Genomic DNA, 20,580 nt, shown 5'->3' on the forward strand with positions numbered 1-20,580 from the left:
CCAAAAAGCCTGCATCAAATTGCACCATTTACAACATCAAAATGCAAAAAGTTCTCACCGTGGGAGGGGGGGGGGGGACAACAGGCACTTTCACGAGTCCCCCCCCCCCCCCTTGCTCGCTCCCTTGCATACTAACACACCATCACCCCCCCCCCCCTCCAAGATGAAATCCTAGCTACGCCGGTGCCCTTTCCCCGCTTGGTTTCCGTCAAAAACAGGAAAAGTCTAGGGATTGAGAGCTTCCTATATTCCAAATGTCTGTCCAAAAAAAAAGAAAAAAAATTCTCGTTACATTAGGGTCAAAACGCACCCCCCCCCCCTTGAAAAAAAGCTGGTGACGCCCCTGGTTTTTTTTTTTTTTTTTTTGTTTCGCGAGATTGTACATAAAGCAAAAGTTACTGCTGCCGTCAGCACTTTCTAAAACGATCGGTTGCATTGAAATGGAAATAAAATCATAGTATCAGAACATCGACAGGGGCAATTAAAGGGTGTTTTTTGTTGCGTTGTTTCGTCGTCGACGTCGTCGTCGTCGTTGTTGCTGTTGTTGTTGTTGTTGTTGTTTGTGACCGTTGAAGTCCCTAGAAATTGCCAATGTTATGAGACGTTTCCGCAACTAGTAAACAATCCTTAATGACACACTGCAGTACAATTTATCAATATTCCTATCTTCATTCCCGATGTGACCAGATACAAAATACCCTATATATACTTGTTTAGACAGCAGAACTTCTCTTTCCACTACAAATCTTGTGCCTGTACCTATATAACATGTCACTTGGCATGTCAATCATCACCAAGAAATTTTCATCCAAAACACTCAAGAATTTTATAAACGAAGAATACTTTAGCAGCGACGGGGTTAAAGCCAAGAGTTTTAAACCCATAACAAGCAAGAATTTCAAGAATTTCAAACGAAGAATAGATTTCAGCCAGAAGGGATTAAAACAAATCCATAATTAGTATTGTGATGGGATATAAACCACACATAAATATACACACACTCACACTCACATCATGACATATAGACATACACCGCACAAGTTATGTTGTGCAAACGCGCGTCGCGGAAACCTGATTTATCTATGCTTCCGTATACTCCTTGATGTATAGCGTGTCGTATAATGTGTGCTAACACCTTTGTGGAGAAAGAGTGATGTGCTAACTCCGTGAGACAGTGAGAATGCGTTGTCATGGCGACAATGGCAAACTATTCAGCCTGTCTGGCCGCAGAGTTGTTACATTATACGAATTTATTCTAGTCAACATGGTTCGCGTTTCATTTGCTTATACAGTACGGGCAGTACATGTATCGCTACGAGGTAAATTTTGCAGGTCCGTTTGACCGCAAGTCCGGAAAAACTATTCAGTCTTGCTCTGACAGATCTATACATGGCACTCGAAACTTCGCAACGCTATGGACTAAGAGGGAATTTTAAAGTATAGGGAACTTCTATAACAATCTGTGTCCAATTCTCGGTAATTTCATAAGGCAAGATGGAATTCAGTATCAAATAAAAATGGATGAACTTTTAAGTCAAACATTTCTTTGTGGTTGGGTAATGAAAAAGAAAAAAACAATATTATAACCTTTATTTCACCAAGTAGTTATTATACGTTGATTTATACTACAAAGTTTATCTCATATCTGTAGAAGCCTGTTTCGCACCCCGCTAGCTTTTTGAACCGTCATGTTTGTGCTAATGACAAGTTATTGGTATCAAGGTTGTATCATTTTTATGTCAAAGTCCACTGAAACTGCATGTTATTATTTTGCTGATTGATTTTTATTCTGTTTCGTTGGTAAAGTCAATGCTATCCAGTACTCAAGTCTATGATGTTTTTGTACCCTTTCAATGAAAAACAAAATTACAAGAGCGGTTAAACCCTTCGGAAATTACCTACGCAAAATATCACTCACACTAATGTTTTAAATCCACAGGTCCTTAATTAAAGACAAGCTGGATAACACGGTGTTGATATTCCAGCAATATTTTTTTTTTTAAAAGTAATGATATGAACTATCATTAATTGACGGAATCTTCACAATGTTCCTCGTTTGTTGAACGTTACCACACCACAGTTCTGGAGTGAATAAACAAAAAAAGTATATGTTCAGGACTAGTCTTGGTAGAAAATATACAAAATGATTTGATGTAGTGCTTGCGGTACTGATTCAATGTCCATTGTTGGCAGAACCAATGCCCACAAATATTACATACAACGCATCAGGAGTTCATTAGAAAAGGCACACAAATCTTTAAACCAAAACTGAAACAAACAAAACAATATCTGTCAACACAACTAGTGAATTTATCCAAACTATGGCTCAGCAGTTATTTGCAATCACTTACAGTATAGCAACTTGTAAGAATCAATAAGGCCTGCCATTTTCTACATTAAAAAAAAATGGACATGGGAGAGGCCCTCAGTGCGCTTTCCCTTTCGGTCGTCCTTTTGTGACGTCAGAAAAAAAAAGTACATGACTGAATGTATTACCGTTTACTCGGTATTTTTTTAAATTATAACCTACCATTTGCAGATGAAACAAAAACCCAGCTTTTTAGTGCTTCAAAATGGTTCTAAAATGTGAGTTATTCATAGAAACAACTAATGTAAAAATTTTAATCCTCATAGTCAATGCTAAGTATTGGTAAAGATACAAAATGTGAACATTAGTTATGATACAATTGTTTCTAAATCGTCTACAGTTTAGTTTATTTACGACTTTTTGCAAATCTTTTATATGGTAAGATGTTTTGTGCTACAACTGACCTACACACATGTATCAAAATGATAACTCCAACATTTTTTAGATCACTGCTCCCATAGCTTTCGTGGTACACCTGGGTATAATTATCGAACTTGCCTGTCCAATCTTCATTTTGCATAAACATGACAAGTGCTGAAACGTGCACAAAACAGAAAGTCATAAATAAGGCATTCTGATTTTTTATTACACTGCCGCTTCCTCAATAACGTAAGTTATTACCGGACGCGCAAAAAAATGACTGTGAAGTGTCATTCAAGACTTTTATATGCTGACATCGAAATACAACGGGACGGTATTTTAGGGAAATCCCCTTTCGGGAAATCACACGTACGCCTAAATTCATCCTTCCTCTTCCTCTCTCTACCTACCTATCTACCTACCTATCTATCTATCTATCTATCTATCTATCTATCTATCTCTCCCATCAAGATTGGGATATTCTTCCCTCTCTCTCATTAATACATCACTCTGATATACTCTTTTACATGCTTATAGTTTAGAGTTAGTCATATTATAGTTAGCTACCCTTTCATACCAGTTTATGATTTTACACATTCATCGCGTTACTGGTTCACTTCTGTAGCTCAAGTACTGTATCAGTCCCACAAATTTCAATAGTGCATGAGTTCGTATAGGTTTTTTGTTTTTGGGGGTTTTTTGTCATTCGATGAACCGTATTTTCTTTCCTTCATCGAAAGTCATGTGACTCAAAAGTGGCCCGAGCCAGCCAAATGCATTTCATAATTCATCACCGGCTCCCTGCCCCCCCCCCCCCCTCTCTCTCTCTCTCTCTCTCTTTCCCTCTCAGAATATTCAGTAGGTTTCCTAAAACCTATACATATACAGTGGACTTCCGTTATAAGGAAGTCCTCGGGACAGAGAGTTTTCTTTCGTTGCATCGAAATTTCGTTATAACCCAAAAATGCATAGAGTGGATAATGTTGCGACCTGAATATTTACTTCGTTGTAACCGGAATTTCGTTATAGCCGTGTTCGTTATAACTGGAGTGCACTGTACACATTTTGTCCTTCCGAAAACGGCATACCAGATAATCATGAACCTGGTCTTGACCGACTCACCGATCCGTCAATAAACGCTGATTTTATTACGGATTGTGTAGAAAAAATGTCTTTCCTTGCCCTTTATTCATATTGAATTGTTGACCAACTGATTATTTGAAGAATGGGGCAGGGATTGACGGGGTGGGGGCGAATTACAACTGAGACAGGAGTGTTGTGTTAATTGTGATTGATCATCTTAAGCCGACAACCACCTCATAAAGCTTTAAGGCAGGTAGCAAGAGCGGTAGATATACACCGTTTTCCCCACTGCTCAGCTATCTTATGCAGATCTGAAATCCATCGGTTTCCGAACACTTTCTAGGTCTTGTGCGACCGGTTGACGGCAGATGTTTCGAATTTTCCGATCACTTGTGTGTGTAAATCCTACACTTTTGACTCGTTGTGTATAACAACTCGGCCAGTTGATGGAATGAACGATTTACGAGAAGCGATGAAAGGTTAATGAACGACTGTATAACGTGTGTATGACTACGCCACTCTGCAACCAGGGAGGTGGTCCCTGCTGCAACCACCGACATTCTTTCCTATTAATGCGATCACATTAAAGTGTAATCTGATTGGGACACACAATGCATCCATCGTATCAATGGCGCGGCGCCGCTGTATAGAACATTGTAGAATGGCGCCATTAGAAAGAAGTTGTCTGTTGGGGGGTGGGGGGGGGATGGGGCAGAGAATGGACACACTTATAGAGAATTTTATCTCGCAAGGGCAGTAAATGGCGGAAGACTTCTGGAATTTAGATCCGGACTACTGGAGTTCCACCTTAACATTACTTCACAGATACAAACGTCAGATTTGATTTGTTTGTTTGTTGAGGTGGTTTTTATGTGTTTGCTCGTTTTTCATGGGTCATTATTTTATCTAACACAGCAAAGTGCAAAAGGAGACAAAAGTGAGAGCAAGAATTTAAGGACCTATGCCTCCTCATGTTTATTCGTCTATCCGGGATGAATTCACACAATTCATCCCCGCCCATCACCCCAAAACAACAAACAAACAAACAAACAAACAAACACACGCACACACACACACACACACACACGCACACACACACACAGTACACACACACACACATACACAGTTCACACACTATCAAAATGGACCCCGTGATTAGTATCTGTTGGCCCTACTATCTCAACTCGGGAGTCGGTGACTTGAGGGGAAAAAAAAGTAAACTTTTACTCTTCACCCACGCATACACAAACATACCTTCCCCTTTATTCACGCACATAGTTTATTACATTGGTCACTCAGTTGCAGCCCAAGATGTTATGGAGGACAACTGGAGAGCGCATCTTTACCGAAGACAAGCACGTACAGTGTCATTGTATGATTCTATGGCAAATAATTAGAATTGATGATCGATTCTTCCGAGGAAGACTCGCTGGATTCCTTTATAAGTTTACCCTGTTATGAGCACGAGAACTAGCAACTCCGTATACAGCAAATCAATGATATCGAATCATACGAACTCTGATAGAAATACGTACAATTTTCTTCTCCATATGCCTTTATGGTTTACATTTGATAGTGCGCTTTTAATGGCAGTACACTGTATCTATAGTGGAGATTATACGTTGCTAGGCAGTGATTTGTGCATGCTTTACCTGATAAGAGTCGACCATCCCATCCTTGCTTTCCTTCGCCGGGCGGGCATCCCGGTCAGTTCGTCCTCATTAGTAGCATCCTCCTGTTGCTTTGGGTTTCCCGCCATCAAGGATTTGGCCCGCACCATTTGCCCCTCCGCCATGATTTTGTGTCGTCTGTTTGCCCCGACGCACACTCTGCTGATGCTTGTACGACCCTGGCCGCCAACGGAGAAATCGTTCTGTCGCGACGAGAACTTTAATCAACTCCCTCGGAGATGCCCTGGCGTTTACAACCACATAAGCCGAAGGTGAAGTTACCGTTTCGCGGAGACGCATTTATTATGCCGAGCTGTCGATGAATGGCTTGCAGTGACCGCTCTAACGAGCTTTTGAGAGACGGCGAGAATGGGGGCAAATGCTTTCCACAGGGCGTTCTAGCAGGTAAGTGAGGCAAAAGAATTTCTCAAGAGAACGACACAAGCGCTGCTGTATCGGGATGTGCATAAAGTAGAAACAAGCATTCCCCAAGTGTTCAAAGGTAAAGGGACGACTGCATTATCACTACACAGGTTTCGTGCAAGCGTATCATTGAAAGTTTTTACCGCAACCTTGACCAAATCCGGTGAGTAACGTTTGTCGGCAAGTTATAACCTACGCGGGTTTGGAGTGCACGAGCAGTGGAATAACTGTTCTGTACTTCGGGGAGAATACACTACTGAGGAACCTGATCAACAGAGAACGGGTATCATTCACAATGATTTCGGAGTGAGGTTTGCTTCTAACTGTCGGGGTTCAGGAAGAGGCATTCCTGGCGACGTCCGGAGTGTCTCTCTAGCTGACTTCCTCTCTGGCTTTGTGAAGGCTGATGATATTAGGCACGGGATATGACAAGCCAAGCCCCTCGACGTGTTTGTTATGCGCAACAAGGCTGTAAACAGCTGTTTCGCTTACTCACATGATTGTTATTAAAATAACGGGCGCCCTAAATGGCTCGTGAAAGGATCCTCGTCAATGCGAAATCGGAAGGGGGGGGGGGGGGGGGGGGGGCAGCAGACCAAAAACGCTGGATAGATCTGAAAGGGCCGTGTATGGAGTGCTGCAAAGACATGGGTAGAATAGCATGGATTAAACAGAGTTAAAGCCATGAAGAGAATGGAATTGGCATGAGGATTGAATGGCACCCTATTATTGCGGGAAAAACAAAAAAGTGAAAGCGAAACAGAACGCATCCGAAATACATGCAACATGTTACTGGGTTATAAGGAAGTAATTTAATGTTACATATATAGGCCTTAGGTGACGGTGGCAATATTAAAAAGCAGAATCGGACGGACAAAAAAAAAAACAGACACAAGGAAAAGAAAGAAAGATAGGGAAGACTAAAATGGCAGGAAAAGGTGGAAAAGAAGAGTTTGAAATCTCAAATTCTTTTAACAACATGGCGTCAAAAACAGCACGCTTTCCAGTCAGTTTGAGATTCAGGTGGTCGGCGTGTATTTGTACCCGTATAAGATGGTGTGTGGTTGCGTGTGTGCTCTGTATGTGTGTGCGTGTGTGTGTGTGTGTGTGTGTGTGTGTGTGTGTGTGTGTGGTAGTTTCAAGACAACAAGGGAGGAACTAAAAGAAAGCGGACATTCATGCTAGATTGCGGGCAATATGGGAATTAAGAACTTTTTTTTTGCTTAGAAAAAAAAACCGAATGCTATACAAACTAATACGAAACAAATCAGACGACAGTCATCATAAGAAGTCCTCAAAAAGTTCTCCGCAGTATCATACCGTGTACAGTTCAAGAAATGATTCTCAAACTAGGGACTTTTGTCCAAATTCTTTGACTAACACAAAAATATAGAAGGGCCTACTTATACAGGGTATATGATAAACATTTCACTTGCCCTGGGTAGTAGAGGGCGAGACAAGAGGGTATGTTAGGCTTTCCCGGCCAATTTCGCACTTTTGTCAGTCCATTTGATTAAAGGTTCATTCAATTTAGCGAAAATCCTCGTCACTGCACATTCTGTTATTCAAAATTGCAACTTGTTCGTTCAATTTAGCACTTCGATCAATGAAATTCGCGCAATTGCCTTTCGAATTCGTAAAACGGGCATTCAAATTGGCACGTGCTCTTCAGTCATTCAAATTCGCCAGCACTGGCGGAAAATGGTATTTCAGTCATTCAATTTCCCGTATGAGCAGTCAAATTCCAAACATGTTCATTCAAATTGGCGTAATGTTATTTCTATTTTGAAAAGGTGAGAACCGTGATTTATGCGTTTTTAAATGTGAATTTTTGTTTCATCCACACACTGTTAAGTATATAGTAGAGGTATCTTTGACCCTAAATAACTCAAGTTTGTTGTTCTGTATAACGCTCCTCTTCTATACATGATATCAGAACTATACATGTACCGGTACCATAGATCACTTCACTTTATTATGTCCAGTCATGGCAGCACGAGTTAGATACAGGCGTATATCTCAAGAAGACAGAGAAAGAATCATAGAAGCATTTGAGGGTAATAACCTTGACAAATTATTGATGGCTAGAGTTGATCCAAGAACTTTATTCCTAATGATGATTAACGCAATATAGCACCCAGCAAATGAAAATAATGAAACATACAGATGAACGAAATAATCACGATGTAAATTGAAACCTCCTTCTACCAACTAATGTCAAAACAAACTTAAAATTAATGTATCTGTGAATGAAATAATGCTATCGAACATCATAAACACATACCAAATTTTGAAAGTACTGTTGCAAAGGTGATATCAGAATAAAGAATGAATACGAAAATATGAGATGTTATGTTGCTTGCAAACAATACCTATGATAAATGAAAATGGAAAAAAAGGAATAGAAGCATAAACGTGTCTCCTAAATTGACTGCAGTAAATGCGAAATTGGACGCCCAAGAATGAATTCGAATGAACGAGTGCAGCGTGTACGTGATCACGTGACTATATCATGCTAAATTGAATGAACGATTTGCGAAATGGTGCTTGTCTTACGAATTTGAACTGAAAAAGTGCTGATTCGAATGATGTTAAAGGTAATTTGAATGCTCCAAAATGAATTTGAATGAAAAGATTATAAAATAGAAATACCCATCATGCCATCTACGCTATATCGTGCTAAATTGAATGCAGCAACCGTTAGGAATTAGACTGAATAAAGTGCGAAATTGGCCGAGAAAACCTATACTAAAGAGTCTTGTTTGGAGATGATTTCATATTACAGAATGGTTATTATGATTATCGGTAACTTTTACCACCGAATAAGAGAATGTTCTCAACCATTATACGCGATGAGGTGAAATATTATATATATAAATGTATACACACACACACACACACACACACACATATATATATATATATATATATATATATATATATATATATTCGTATATCACTAAAAATTGTGTTTTCCTCAAGAACGAGCAACTACATCATCTCCACCCTCCCCGTCACCTTTTTTGACAAAACAAAGAGAAAGTTAGAGAAGTTTTGAGCATATACATCAATGGGAGACTTATTGTTGTAGGCAATGGCATCAATATTCATCTGATTTGTAAATTGCTGCCACTGTATAATTGCAAAATAAAGACATGTGATATCGTAAAATTCCAAAGCTTTTTGATTGTAATTCGGATTGCGATGGAACCTCTGCCATTCTGCTTGTCCGATTTTACTTTTAGTAAACTTATCTGTAAGGAACATTATGGCTAATTATGATAATGATAATAATATGACAAATGTATGCTTATGACCAAAATATTTCTAAGCGCTTTACAATTAACAAGAGAAACAAACATAGCTAATAGAAATGGAATTATTGAGGGCTTGAAGCTCAGTTGTTGTTGCTTTTTTTTTTTCATTTCAGCGAACATAATGAGATTGTATAGATACGAGAACAGCTTTGATATGAAAAGCATGTCTGGTACAGTGATAAGTTTAAATCTGGAAGAGAATATATGCTGCAGGTAGGAAATGATATCAATGTACTGGACTGTTAATGGAAGACGTAAAACAAAACGGCTAAAGCAAAATTAGACCAAAAGAAACGAGCAAGAGCAAAATAACAAAAATTCTTCAATTCAACCAATTTAATAGTATTGCCCACCAACTATAGGGTCATTAAATGTTGGAAAGATAATTATATTAGACCCCTTGGCGACGGCGTATTGATATTGCTATTACCGGCAAGATGAATGGAAATGATAACCATAATATCTACGATAGTGGGCATATTAAACGTGGGGATTACTCGTTTGACGTCAACTGCCTGGCTTCGATCAAATTTTAATTGACCTAGGCCTATCTGTCTTTAAATTTCTCCTTCCGTGCATATTGATTTTATGTGCGTTCCCTAACTACATTTTTAAGACTGTTTAATATTATAGTTTTGTATAGTTTCTTGTATTTCTTCAATCTGTTGAGTAAATTAGCAGAGTAGATTGATATACTTTATGGATTGAAAATGCATATGCTATATATAGGACAGCGCAGCAAAATAACATCAAGGAGTTCTTGCAGTGCATGATAGGCCATACAGTTTCTGTGCTCAACAAGTTTAATGGTTCATTGTTCTTGTTACTGTTATTATTAGGAAGACAGATATGTGTTTTGATCGGTACGAGGGACAACAAGGCAAAGATACTATAGTAATCTTCTCTGCCGCAGGAAAAAAAGAAAAAGGTGAAACGTTTTGAAGTCGCAACACCCTTAAGCCACTGGTCCATCGAGTGCGATGCACTCAGGCTGGAATATACCACATGCTGTCATAATACCCATGTGTATACAATGTACATGTATAATGGCATTGTCTTTTGTATGCTACCCGTGCGGTGCGTTGAGTAACGGAATATAGACAGTGAAGTGTGACTACTCTCCCGAATAGACGACTCATTTGACTATTGTATGAAGCGAGCCACTGACTTGTATTTCCACCACTGTTACCTGTGGAATGAATGCCGTGTATCGGGTAAGTCTGGCATAAATTTGCTGCCTCGTTTTATCTACATGATAATGTCAGGAGTACTAGTATTACAAACATGCATATCACGGTAAACGCCGATTCTAGTATCTTCTGGGCCGTGTTTCTACTGCACCTGCCACCCCGGGAATCCCCAGAACGGGGACGGGCAGGGCTCGTTCATCGTGATCAAGATGATTTTTTTTTTACTGTAGCCCCCTTTAGTAGTAATAGTCGGCCGTAGGTACAGGTGATGGTGTGTTGTACCTGGGTAGTACCTGGGTAGCTCCATGCTATAACCAAACAATCGGAAACAGTGTCAAGAAAACTGAAGTGACATACATGTACAGTAGTCATTCCACCATGCCATGGCAGCTAATTAGAGTGGATTGCAAATATCTCAGTAGTCCACATAGTTTCATACGTCCAGTAGTCTTGTTTACTGAAGGCTTTAAATAGTGTGATACCTTATCATGTATTGACCATTACGCAGGTCGCGTCGAAGTACAGCACAAATTTGATCCCATTTTGCAGAGGAATAACTGTGCTGCTGTGCAGTATACAGTAACACCGTATCGTATTACTACTCTATTGTTAGTCGTTATTCACCACTTCCATGCTGCTGCTTTCCTTTGCATACGGTACTGTATGCACTGTAATCGTACCGTAGTCTTGGACTGCCGAATTGTTCGATTCCGCGGTTTCGTCAACATGGCAGTAGATCTAGTCTCAGTTCCAGTCCAACTATCTCTTTTCTCTCCCTCCCTTCCCCTCTGGCACGGTTACAATTCGTTATTCCGAAGGTTCGTTATTCCGAACATTCGTTATTCCGAAGGTTCTTTAATCCGAAAATGAAACAAAGCTCGTTATTCCGAAGGTTCGTTACGGACCCTATTTCATTTTCGGATTAACGAACCATTGGAATAACGAACCCTATTTCATTTTCGGATAAGCGAGCCTTCAGAATAGCGAATCCTATTTCATTTCGGATTAACGAGCCTTCGGAATAACGCCACAAATGTTCGGATTAACGCCACAAATGTTCGGATTAACGAACCCTTTTTCATTTTCGGATTAACGAACCTCTAGGTATAGGGAATTTGTGTGTTTCGGATTAACGAACCTTCGGAATAACGAACAGCACCCTCTGGCACACATTCAACACATTCACCTCATGAGTATCTTCTCCTTCCCTTTACCACAATCACTCAACTTCTTTTAGTTGGTATACGTATGGTCTCCTCAGTGAGATTTCCTTTGTAGCTTTTTCTCTCATTTATAGTCCTTTTCTTGTGCGTTCTCTAGTCTTTAATTTTACTCTTCCATTCGAGCTGTTGAGTTATCATTGTAATAAAAGGCATGCCATGATGTACCTTTCTTTCTCAGGCTTTTCAATGTTTCATCCCTGCATTTCAGTTATATTGCTCATTATCTCATTTTGCTTTATGCAGCTAAATTACCAGAGACATTATCAGAAATCTTTCTTTTCCTTTTTTTTTTTATCAATCTTTTATTAAAAGCAACTAAATGCTCTTTTTGAGTTCTCGTACATGCTAAACTATATGGTAAAACATGTTTGCATCATGCCACGGAAAAAGCATTTGTTAAACTAATGGTACATTTCGTTATTTTCCGAGATGGTGGTGGGATAGATATTTCCTGTAGATGCCTAGGAGGCTTAAACTTAGCAAGAAGAACATTTTGCTGTGAAATGCTTCAATTTTGAAATATGAAACCAGCCATTCAAAAAAAAAAAAAAAAAAAAACCTAACTTCGTAAAACAAATGTTGTAAATCTCACTATCGTTATTCATTAATTGTGCAATGTGAATCTTGGTCTTTTTTTTTACCTGTCGACAGGAATCGTCAGCGGTCTAGCTTCATTCCTCATGTACATCTCACTGAGTCGAGAAACTTTATGAATTTACAGAGACAAAGCATCAAAGTCTGACCATGGCTGACGAAGAGTGGAAAGTGAGGAAAGTGAGGGCGCTTCACACGATGAAGGATCAGGCCGAAGTGAAGCAGGTGTACGATGAATTTGCCAGTTACTATGACGAGGTAATCGACTATATAGCTTGATATGGGTTTTTAGAAATGAAATGTTATGAATATTTTATTGGTAGTGGAAGGTTTTCATATTGTTATTTTTTTACGGCGTTCTTCTTCTACTGATTCGTTAACTTATATATATATATATATATATATATATATATATATATATATATATATATTTCAAGTTCTGCGCACTACTTGAAGGGGAATGAACAGCAATGTTACAGTAATAGAACACATCAGGGAAATATTGATGGAAATCAGACAATCCGTTGCTGGATGAGTAGACTGCTTCTGTTCGTAGTGTCACATGATTATGGAAACTTATGAAGAAAGTTCAACATATTTTAGATTTTCTTGCATAACAAATTAAAAAAAAACACACTCTTGACCTACCTCATTCTTTTACGGAAGGGAGGGGAATACTGGTGGCAATACAACATGTCACACATTCTGACAACGAAACAAATCACCACCACCATGATAGACTTCAAGTAACAAGAAATCTTTATTCTTCCCTCGCCCCAAGCGCCATCATCCCAGTCTCGATCCAAGTTTTCCCCAACGTGGGCCGAACCGGCCACACCTACCTTGTACAAATGCATATTCATGACAATTCAGAAAGCAGGGGGAATAATATTACCCTTATCATAATATCAGTACAGTCAAGAGAATGTGAACTGTTCATAAGAATGTGGAATTCTCTTGATATTTATATCATTTTTTTTTATATCAATATTTATTTCTCGTGATCAATATATATCACGAACTGCAGTAGTCTTCTCATCCAGCGATGGCGGCACCGAAACTATAAAAATTCATAATCATCTTTTGAACGGATTGTCTAATTTTTCTGGAACTTACATGAATGTGTAGGGCCTACTGATATTTCTGCATTCACTCAATCTACATGTATACAATCGTTATGTATTTGGATTTGATTTCACTTTTAAGTATGCAATGTGTGCCTCACTTATCAGAGAATCCAGTGCTTGCTGGTGGAAATTTACGAGTTGCGATATCAAGATTTTGCCAAATATCAATAATTTCCAGGCATTTCACTACACCTCAAAAAGTGTTTGTTTTTAATGATTAAGCCGGTGCGTGTCACCCTTACAACTCTTGCTATTATGCCTTGAGACATTACCCATTGTAAAAGTGGTTGAAATACCTAAATTGTGTCCATGCTTGCTTGATATATCATTTTCATTGAGTTTGACGGAAAAGTATAGCTCACAGAATTACAAGTTCGGTCTTCCAGTCTAAAAATATGCAATGACATGAATACATCACCATCAAACATAGACTATTAATTGTGCGGTTTCCTGCCACCAAATCCGAGTATAGTGATAAATTACGTATTTGTTACCTGCATAAATTATGCAGATTAGGAGAATTCATTCAAACATTTGAATAAAAAAGAGATATTATAGATTACCAAAAATGAGTCATTTTCCGTATATTTGAAGTGAAATACTGTATTCTGTTCGTTGATTTTCAATGCATTTCGTTTCATTTGAATTTCACTTTTATTTTTTCACACGTTGTGGATCTCAACTCGCTTGTGCAGCACGTACTCTCCCTGCACTATGTGGGACCTGCCTTCACAGCAGAAGTTGTAGCCAAGATGGAACCCAACCAGGATGCACGGATACTCGACGTAGGCTGTGGCACCGGACTTGTGGGAGATGGGGTATGAAAATTTACCCGTTTTACTCACATGGGTAATATCAATTATCTTTTCATGGCCATACACCTGTCTGTATCATTAAATTTTCGACTTATTTGATCGAAGCACTGCACCAAGAATGAATGGATAAAAAAAATAACGAAATTGAGAAAGCGGAACAATCACAGTTTCTTGAAGGTCAGCAGAAAATAATTACAAAAAAAAAGTTTTACAGAGTGTATAGCTTTATATCTTCTTATGAAACGTATTAAGTCCATTTTGTGTAAAAGTGAGACATTAACTAATAATAACTTTATTGTATGTGAACTCGAACACTTGCACAGCACATAATATTACGTCCACAAATTGCCTCAATATTTACAGATCTTCCCTTTCTCTCCTTTGATATACAGCTGCACAAGGCAGGCTACAGGAATATGTATGGTGTAGATCTATCAAGTGAAAGCCTTGATGTCCTCCGAAAGAAGGGAACGTACTGTAACCTAGCAGAAGCCAGCTTTGGTCCCCTCAACTCTCTTAATTTTACAGATGGTAAGTTATCCAAGTGATCAGAATCGAAGTTAAAGGGATGGTACTGTATAACAAATGTTGGTGGATATGAAGATTGAGCTTTTAACTTTTTGAAAAGAAGCCTCTGCTCATGACATGTTACATAGCATATACATTTCGAAGAGGAATTGAAGTTGAATTCGAGGAAAGTCGGTTACTCTCTAAAAAATCGAGTGAAAATATTCACTCTTGAAGGAGTGAATACAAAAAAGAGTGAATTTAGAGTGAAATTGGAGTGAATTTTGAGTGAAAATGTTCATTTTCACTCATTTTGGCGTGACCTCAGGGATCACTCGAAGATTTAGGAGTGATCCCTGAGATCACTCCAAAACGAGTGAAAATGAACATTTTCACTCAAAATTCACTCTTTTTTGTATTCTCGCCTTTAAGAGTGAATATTTTCACTCGATTTTTTTTAGAGAGTAGAAAGTGGCTGAGATATCCCCAAAACAACGTGAAACAAAGCGATGCTAATGAAAGACGGGTCCCATTCACGTTTTCTTAGGATCTTTTTTCTTGGTTTGTTTGTTTGGTTTTTTTTTTTGGTGGTGGTAATATCTCAGTCATTTCACAACCAATTTTTATCAAATAAACGTTGGATTTCTCTTGGAATTACATGCTCTTTCATATTTCATGGGAGGTTTCTCATTATCTCATTAAAAAAAAAGTTAGAAACCTATGAAAGCCAGGTCTTAACCAAAACTTTATACATATACCACTATCCCTTTAAGTGTAGCCTAGAACAAAGGTACTGTTTACCATTGGGAGAAGTGATTCAAAATATGTTCGAGTTATCACATTTGATGCATTTGTGTAGGTCAGTTGTACCACAGAAAACCATTATAAAACTTTGGCAATAAAGCCTAAAATATACATGTATTTCTTGTTAACATTGTTTGTTACCTTATGAACAGGTTACTTTGATGTAGCAATGAGCTGCGGCTCTTTTCTTCCAACACATCTTAATGAGAAGTGCCTTCCAGAAATGATACGACTCGTCAAGTCAGGTAAGTGATTATCATTATTTTACATCTCAGTCTCAGCCCCTTGTCTGTTGGTTTGTCTCAGTTGGTTTGCTCATGGCTGTATGTACATCATTCTGTATAATTATCATGGCTGAAAATTAATTAACCAACCCTTATCAGAATTGAAATTCATCTCCTGTACGACTGTACCCCAAAGTGTAGTCGTAAACTGTACTTCCTAACTTTAATATTCAATTATTGAATTGAACTTATTTCTCATATTTCACAACAACCACAAAATACCAGTAAATAAATACCAGTAAATATCATAAAATGACCGGGACACTGGACAAAAATGATATACAAATCAACAGATAACGATTGAAAATATAGAAATGTAAAGCTACAAAAGTAAATGTAATGATATAAGATCACGCTAGAAAACTCAAGGCTATTTTTAAGTACACGACGGAACCAAGGCTAGATCCATTTCAAATGAGAGTGTGAAATATAACCAGTGGCGTATCTGGGGGGGGGGGGGGGGGCAGCAAGGGGGCACGTGCCCCGGGCGCCACTTCCTTGTGGGCGCCAAAAACGAAAAAAACGAAAAAAACAAACAAACAAACAAGAAGAAGAAGAAGAAGAAGAAGAAAAAAAAAAAAAAAAACCCTCGCCCGGACCGGGGGGGGGGGGGGGGGGGGGGGGGGGGGCAGTAAACCAAATCAAACATGATTATAAACAAAACATGATGATGACGCGGACAAAATGACAATGACTTATTGTTACTGTGTTTACACAAGAATCCAATGTTACACGGAGCAGCGGCTGCAATTTCTTTCGTTCTGAAGCGATCGCCGATTGGATCAAAAGAGGGCGCCAACGGTTTCGAACATGGGGGGGGGGGGGGGAGGGCGCAAAAAACCCCAAATCAAACAAGATAAGAACAAAACGTAATGATGACACGGAAATATACAAATTTCGGCTCACTCGCTCGTATTGATTTAGAGTATTTTTTCAAGTCCTCAGTTTGTTGGTATAAATCGCTATCTATAAGGCCGTCACTATAATAATCTTGATTAGAATTGTAAGATTTAATAAGCAAAAAAATGACAAGAATTTCATGTTTTGTAAGCTGAAATACAAAAATTTTCGGCTCGCTCGCTGCGCTCGCTCGCCAAAATTTATCAAAATTTATTACATTTAAATCACCCTCAAAAGACCCCTTTTAAGTGCTTGAAAAAGGATATCATGTGGACTTTTTTTAAAGTCCCTACCGGGATGGGGTTGGGGTTGAACACTTTTCAGAAATTAGGGCCGCAATTTTCGCGCTTGCCCCGGGCGCCGTTTTCCCTAGATACGCCACTGGACAAAACCAACAATAAAGAATGATGCTTGTAAGTATAGGCGTCTCCTGTTGTGATGATGGCCTGGCTTAGTGCTGATGTTTTATCGTTACAGGTGGGTTCATCATCATCACGACCCGGAAGTACATCTTTGATGGGGAGACGGGTGACATGAAACTGAAGCCAGGGCTCGCTAAGCTCGTTGAGGACGGACTCATTGAGAAAGTGCGGCACGAAGAGTCGTTGTACGAGAAAGATGGTGATGATCACGTGGTCGGCATAACCCTTATATACAGGGTAGTGTAGTGCCATATCTCAGTAGATTTACTCATCGTTAATAAACCTTTTATTTTAGTTTCTTGGTGACAGTGCGGCCAGAGCTAAAACACTCACGAAATTCGAGTCGACCTTAAAGAGTAGCATCAAATCAAACAAGCAGATCAGTGAGACTTTCAACAAAATGGAAGAAGAAAAATGAAGATAATGTAAGATTTCGTTTATGACATGTTTTCCACAGCAAGATTATGCAGACTTAATGATGTGACATTTCTCCAATCATTTTGATGAGAATGCTGTATGAGTGATGAGTTAGCTACTCGTAGCATCCCTGCAGAATTTGTCGTTGTAAAATCGCTAGGTCTCGAAGTGATATTATGAGATATACCTCTTCTTGAATACCTATATAGTGAATTTTTGCGCAGGATCGCTATTTCTTCTTGCTGTTGATTAATGCAGATTTTACAAGTGTACATGACGTTACAAAGTTTGTCCATATACACTTTACAATGTATTACCTTCAGCCAACGTGCACTCGGCTGTCCCTATAGCTGAATCCAAATTCAACGTGTGATATCAAAATTAAAAATCATGTTGCAAACAAGTCAGAGGGATTTTCCCCCTCTCGATGTTAAAAAATATTTTTCCATGTACCATGAAAATAATTGTGTATACTACGAATTTAATTTGTGATATCGAGGTGACGATAATATCCCATCAGTATGGAGGGAAATGAATTGGTACGGGCCTTCAGCGAGCAGAGTATTAGTATTGTGTAAAACGCCAGTTTAGATTCAAATTGATGTACACAAACAATGTGACCAAATGAATCTCTGAGGTCGAAACCCCCTCTACAGTGTACCAACAAAACCCACTGTAGGATGTGCATGTGACATTGCCAAGAATTAATTCTATGGGATACCGCAGGGTCGTGTGATATACTAATCACAAGTGTATTGTATTATTGTAACGAAAATAAAATCATCAATTCCAATATTTTGTGTATTCTGCGTGGAAATTAATTTGTTTAGTGGGGTATTGTGATGATGGATTGGAGATGCCCATATTGCCGTATGGATGTAGATATTTGGTTAGCTTTTATTGAATCTGATTTAAATAATAGGTGTTCGAGGGTGGGGGTTAATTACAATACATTGGGTGATATTAAGTTTGATGCTGGTACTGGTGCTGTCTCTCAACCATTGCGTTAAATCGAGCTCCAACGGTATTCACGCAAGCGTGACTTCAGAAGTACATGCAGTTATCTTCAAAGCACCACCCCCGGGTTCGTGCTTGAATTACAAGGGGGAAAGAGTGATTAGGATTAAAGGGATCGTGTAGTATTGGTTGACATCTAACTTCAGGTTTCTATCAATTTTTGGTGAGATAATGAGAAACTTCCTATACAATGTGAAAGAGCTTGTAAAAATTATTTATTTCATTTAAAAAATCATTTATTTGATGAAAATTGGTTTTGAAATGGCTGAGATATCAAAAATAGAGAGATCTTGGGACCCACTTTTTACTTTGTTTTTGGATGTCTCAGCCATTCCAAACCAGATTTTCATCAAATAAATTTTGAATTCCTCTTAAAATGGTATGCTCTCTACTACGTGTATTTCATAAGTGTTTTTTTTTTTAAATAATGTTTTTTTGTGTTGTTTTTTTAGGTATCTCGCAAAAAGTTAGAAGTCCAATTCTCTTCTCCACCATTACTATACCATAATTTTAGGGGATTAAAATGCCACAAATTTCCGGGAATTGAACCCAGTGTGAAAACCAATATTTTGTACTTTCATGATTAAATATTTCAATTGAGTGAATAAGGCACCTCAACAATATACATGTACATGTATTTCTTATTAGATGCTGCCACGCGTTCTGAAAAGGTTGATGTAAACATTCTATGAGACATAAATGGAATGTCTTAGTAAAGACTGCTATAACAGTGTATTGTGACGGCCAATTTTGGATACCATTATGGCTGATTTGACAAAATACGCTCAACTGAAATGTATTTAGAAAGACAAATTATTGTTCCACGCTGGGTTTAGTCTCTCGAAGCAGTTTACGGATCATAGCGCAATTTTTTCTCCACTTAAAGGGAAATATGTTGGACTTTAAAATTCTGGCGGCCTGATTTTGCCTATCTGACTGAAGAACGAATGACCTGAATTCATTATCTATACCCCTTTTTAGGTGCTACACAACCTTTGACTTGATATATTCATATATACGTCTGACACAATGATCATCAAAATTTGGTGTTTATTGTAAAGCTAAGAAAACAACGCTGTGATCGATAGCTTTATTTTCGTTATAATGTCAGTCTGATTTGTATACCGACACATTATTTTGCAAAACATCTTTTTATTTTTCAAATTCATGAAATTCTTCAGTCGAGATGCTTTCATTGCAACTGATTGACAATTTGCCCTGCATCGACGTAAATAAGCACTGAATTGATACAAAAATCATGGGCGTACATACTCGAGCGGGATTCGAACCCACGACCACCTGACCACCCACCGGACAGGCGTCATCTCCACTAGATCACCGAGCTTTCGCCCGACAGCAAGTGTTGGTTCTAATCCTGATAGCATGCAGCGGGTACTGCGTAATTATTCAAATTCATGATTTTTATCATGGCTACTACTAAAACACTGATCAATTCAGTGCTTATACGTCGATGCAGGGCAATTTGTCAATCAGTTGCAATCTTTTGATTGATTGTGAATCAAATTTATAAGGGCTGGAAAGCACCGCTCTAATCAAAAGCTATATCTGTAATAACGGTGTATCGTAAATCAGCACCCAATTTATCGTTAGCCAGGTATTTCGGTGCTAAGAGCTGACACCGGTAATAAAAATCAGTAGAGATGCAATCTTGCAAAAGTTTCAGACATGTAAGAAATATGATTTTTGTTGTTGTTGTTGTTGCAATTCAAAATTATTACAAAATCACACCTTAGTCATGTATATACCAGCAGTGTGTGGTTGAAAATGACAACTTCAAGCATTGCCAAGTTTTTCAACAGTTCCCTTGAAAAGCAAACGCATCCTCTCGATAACAGTTACAGCAATCCTTGTGTCAGTCAGACGTGGTCAGAGAAGCTGAAATAGGCCTAAGAAGAAATAAATTGCGGTAATTACAACAAAACATGAGATTAACTTCACTTTTACACATGTAATTAGCAACTCTATTGGTTATAGCAAGTTCTGTTGCAATTTCAGCAAAATGACAGGCACCTGAATGTCATGGATCCAGTTTGCTCAT

The 20,580-nt window shown here is 38.6% G+C and overlaps 2 protein-coding genes across 2 annotated transcripts in view; one reads left to right on the forward strand and one right to left on the reverse strand.

Annotated features, from left to right (window-relative positions):
* Positions 1 to 5,977, reverse strand: part of LOC139739646 (NAD kinase-like) — an 81,812-nt gene extending 75,835 nt beyond the window's left edge. The window contains exon 1 of the mRNA XM_071650256.1: positions 5,464 to 5,977. Within this exon, the coding sequence (XP_071506357.1) occupies positions 5,464 to 5,606 (143 nt within the window). The 5' untranslated portion in view covers positions 5,607 to 5,977. The remainder of the gene's footprint in view (positions 1 to 5,463) is intronic.
* A 6,401-nt stretch (positions 5,978 to 12,378) lies between these two features.
* LOC139739696 (methyltransferase-like protein 27) lies at positions 12,379 to 18,060 on the forward strand. The gene is made up of 5 exons (XM_071650306.1): positions 12,379 to 12,486; positions 14,051 to 14,173; positions 14,563 to 14,701; positions 15,634 to 15,726; positions 17,143 to 18,060. The coding sequence occupies exons 1-5, from the start codon at positions 12,379 to 12,381 to the stop codon at positions 17,331 to 17,333; spliced, it is 654 nt and encodes a 217-aa protein (XP_071506407.1). The 3' UTR covers positions 17,334 to 18,060.
* The last annotated feature ends 2,520 nt before the right edge of the window (positions 18,061 to 20,580 follow it).

This window comes from Diadema antillarum, unplaced genomic scaffold, assembly GCF_040938485.1.
Source record: "Diadema antillarum isolate AM-2024a unplaced genomic scaffold, OU_Dant_1.0 seq00000810_RagTag, whole genome shotgun sequence".
Classification (NCBI taxonomy): domain Eukaryota; kingdom Metazoa; phylum Echinodermata; class Echinoidea; order Diadematoida; family Diadematidae; genus Diadema; species Diadema antillarum.

What these genes read in the sequence shown, in the direction of transcription:
- LOC139739696 (XM_071650306.1), top strand. Translation starts at nt 12,379, where the DNA reads ATGGCTGACGAAGAGTGGAAAGTGAGGAAAGTGAGGGCGCTTCACACG. An exon ending in TTGCCAGTTACTATGACGAG is followed by an intron (nt 12,487 to 14,050) that starts GTAATCGACTAT and finishes TCGCTTGTGCAG; the next exon opens with CACGTACTCTCCCTGCACTA. An exon ending in CCGGACTTGTGGGAGATGGG is followed by an intron (nt 14,174 to 14,562) that starts GTATGAAAATTT and finishes TTTGATATACAG; the next exon opens with CTGCACAAGGCAGGCTACAG.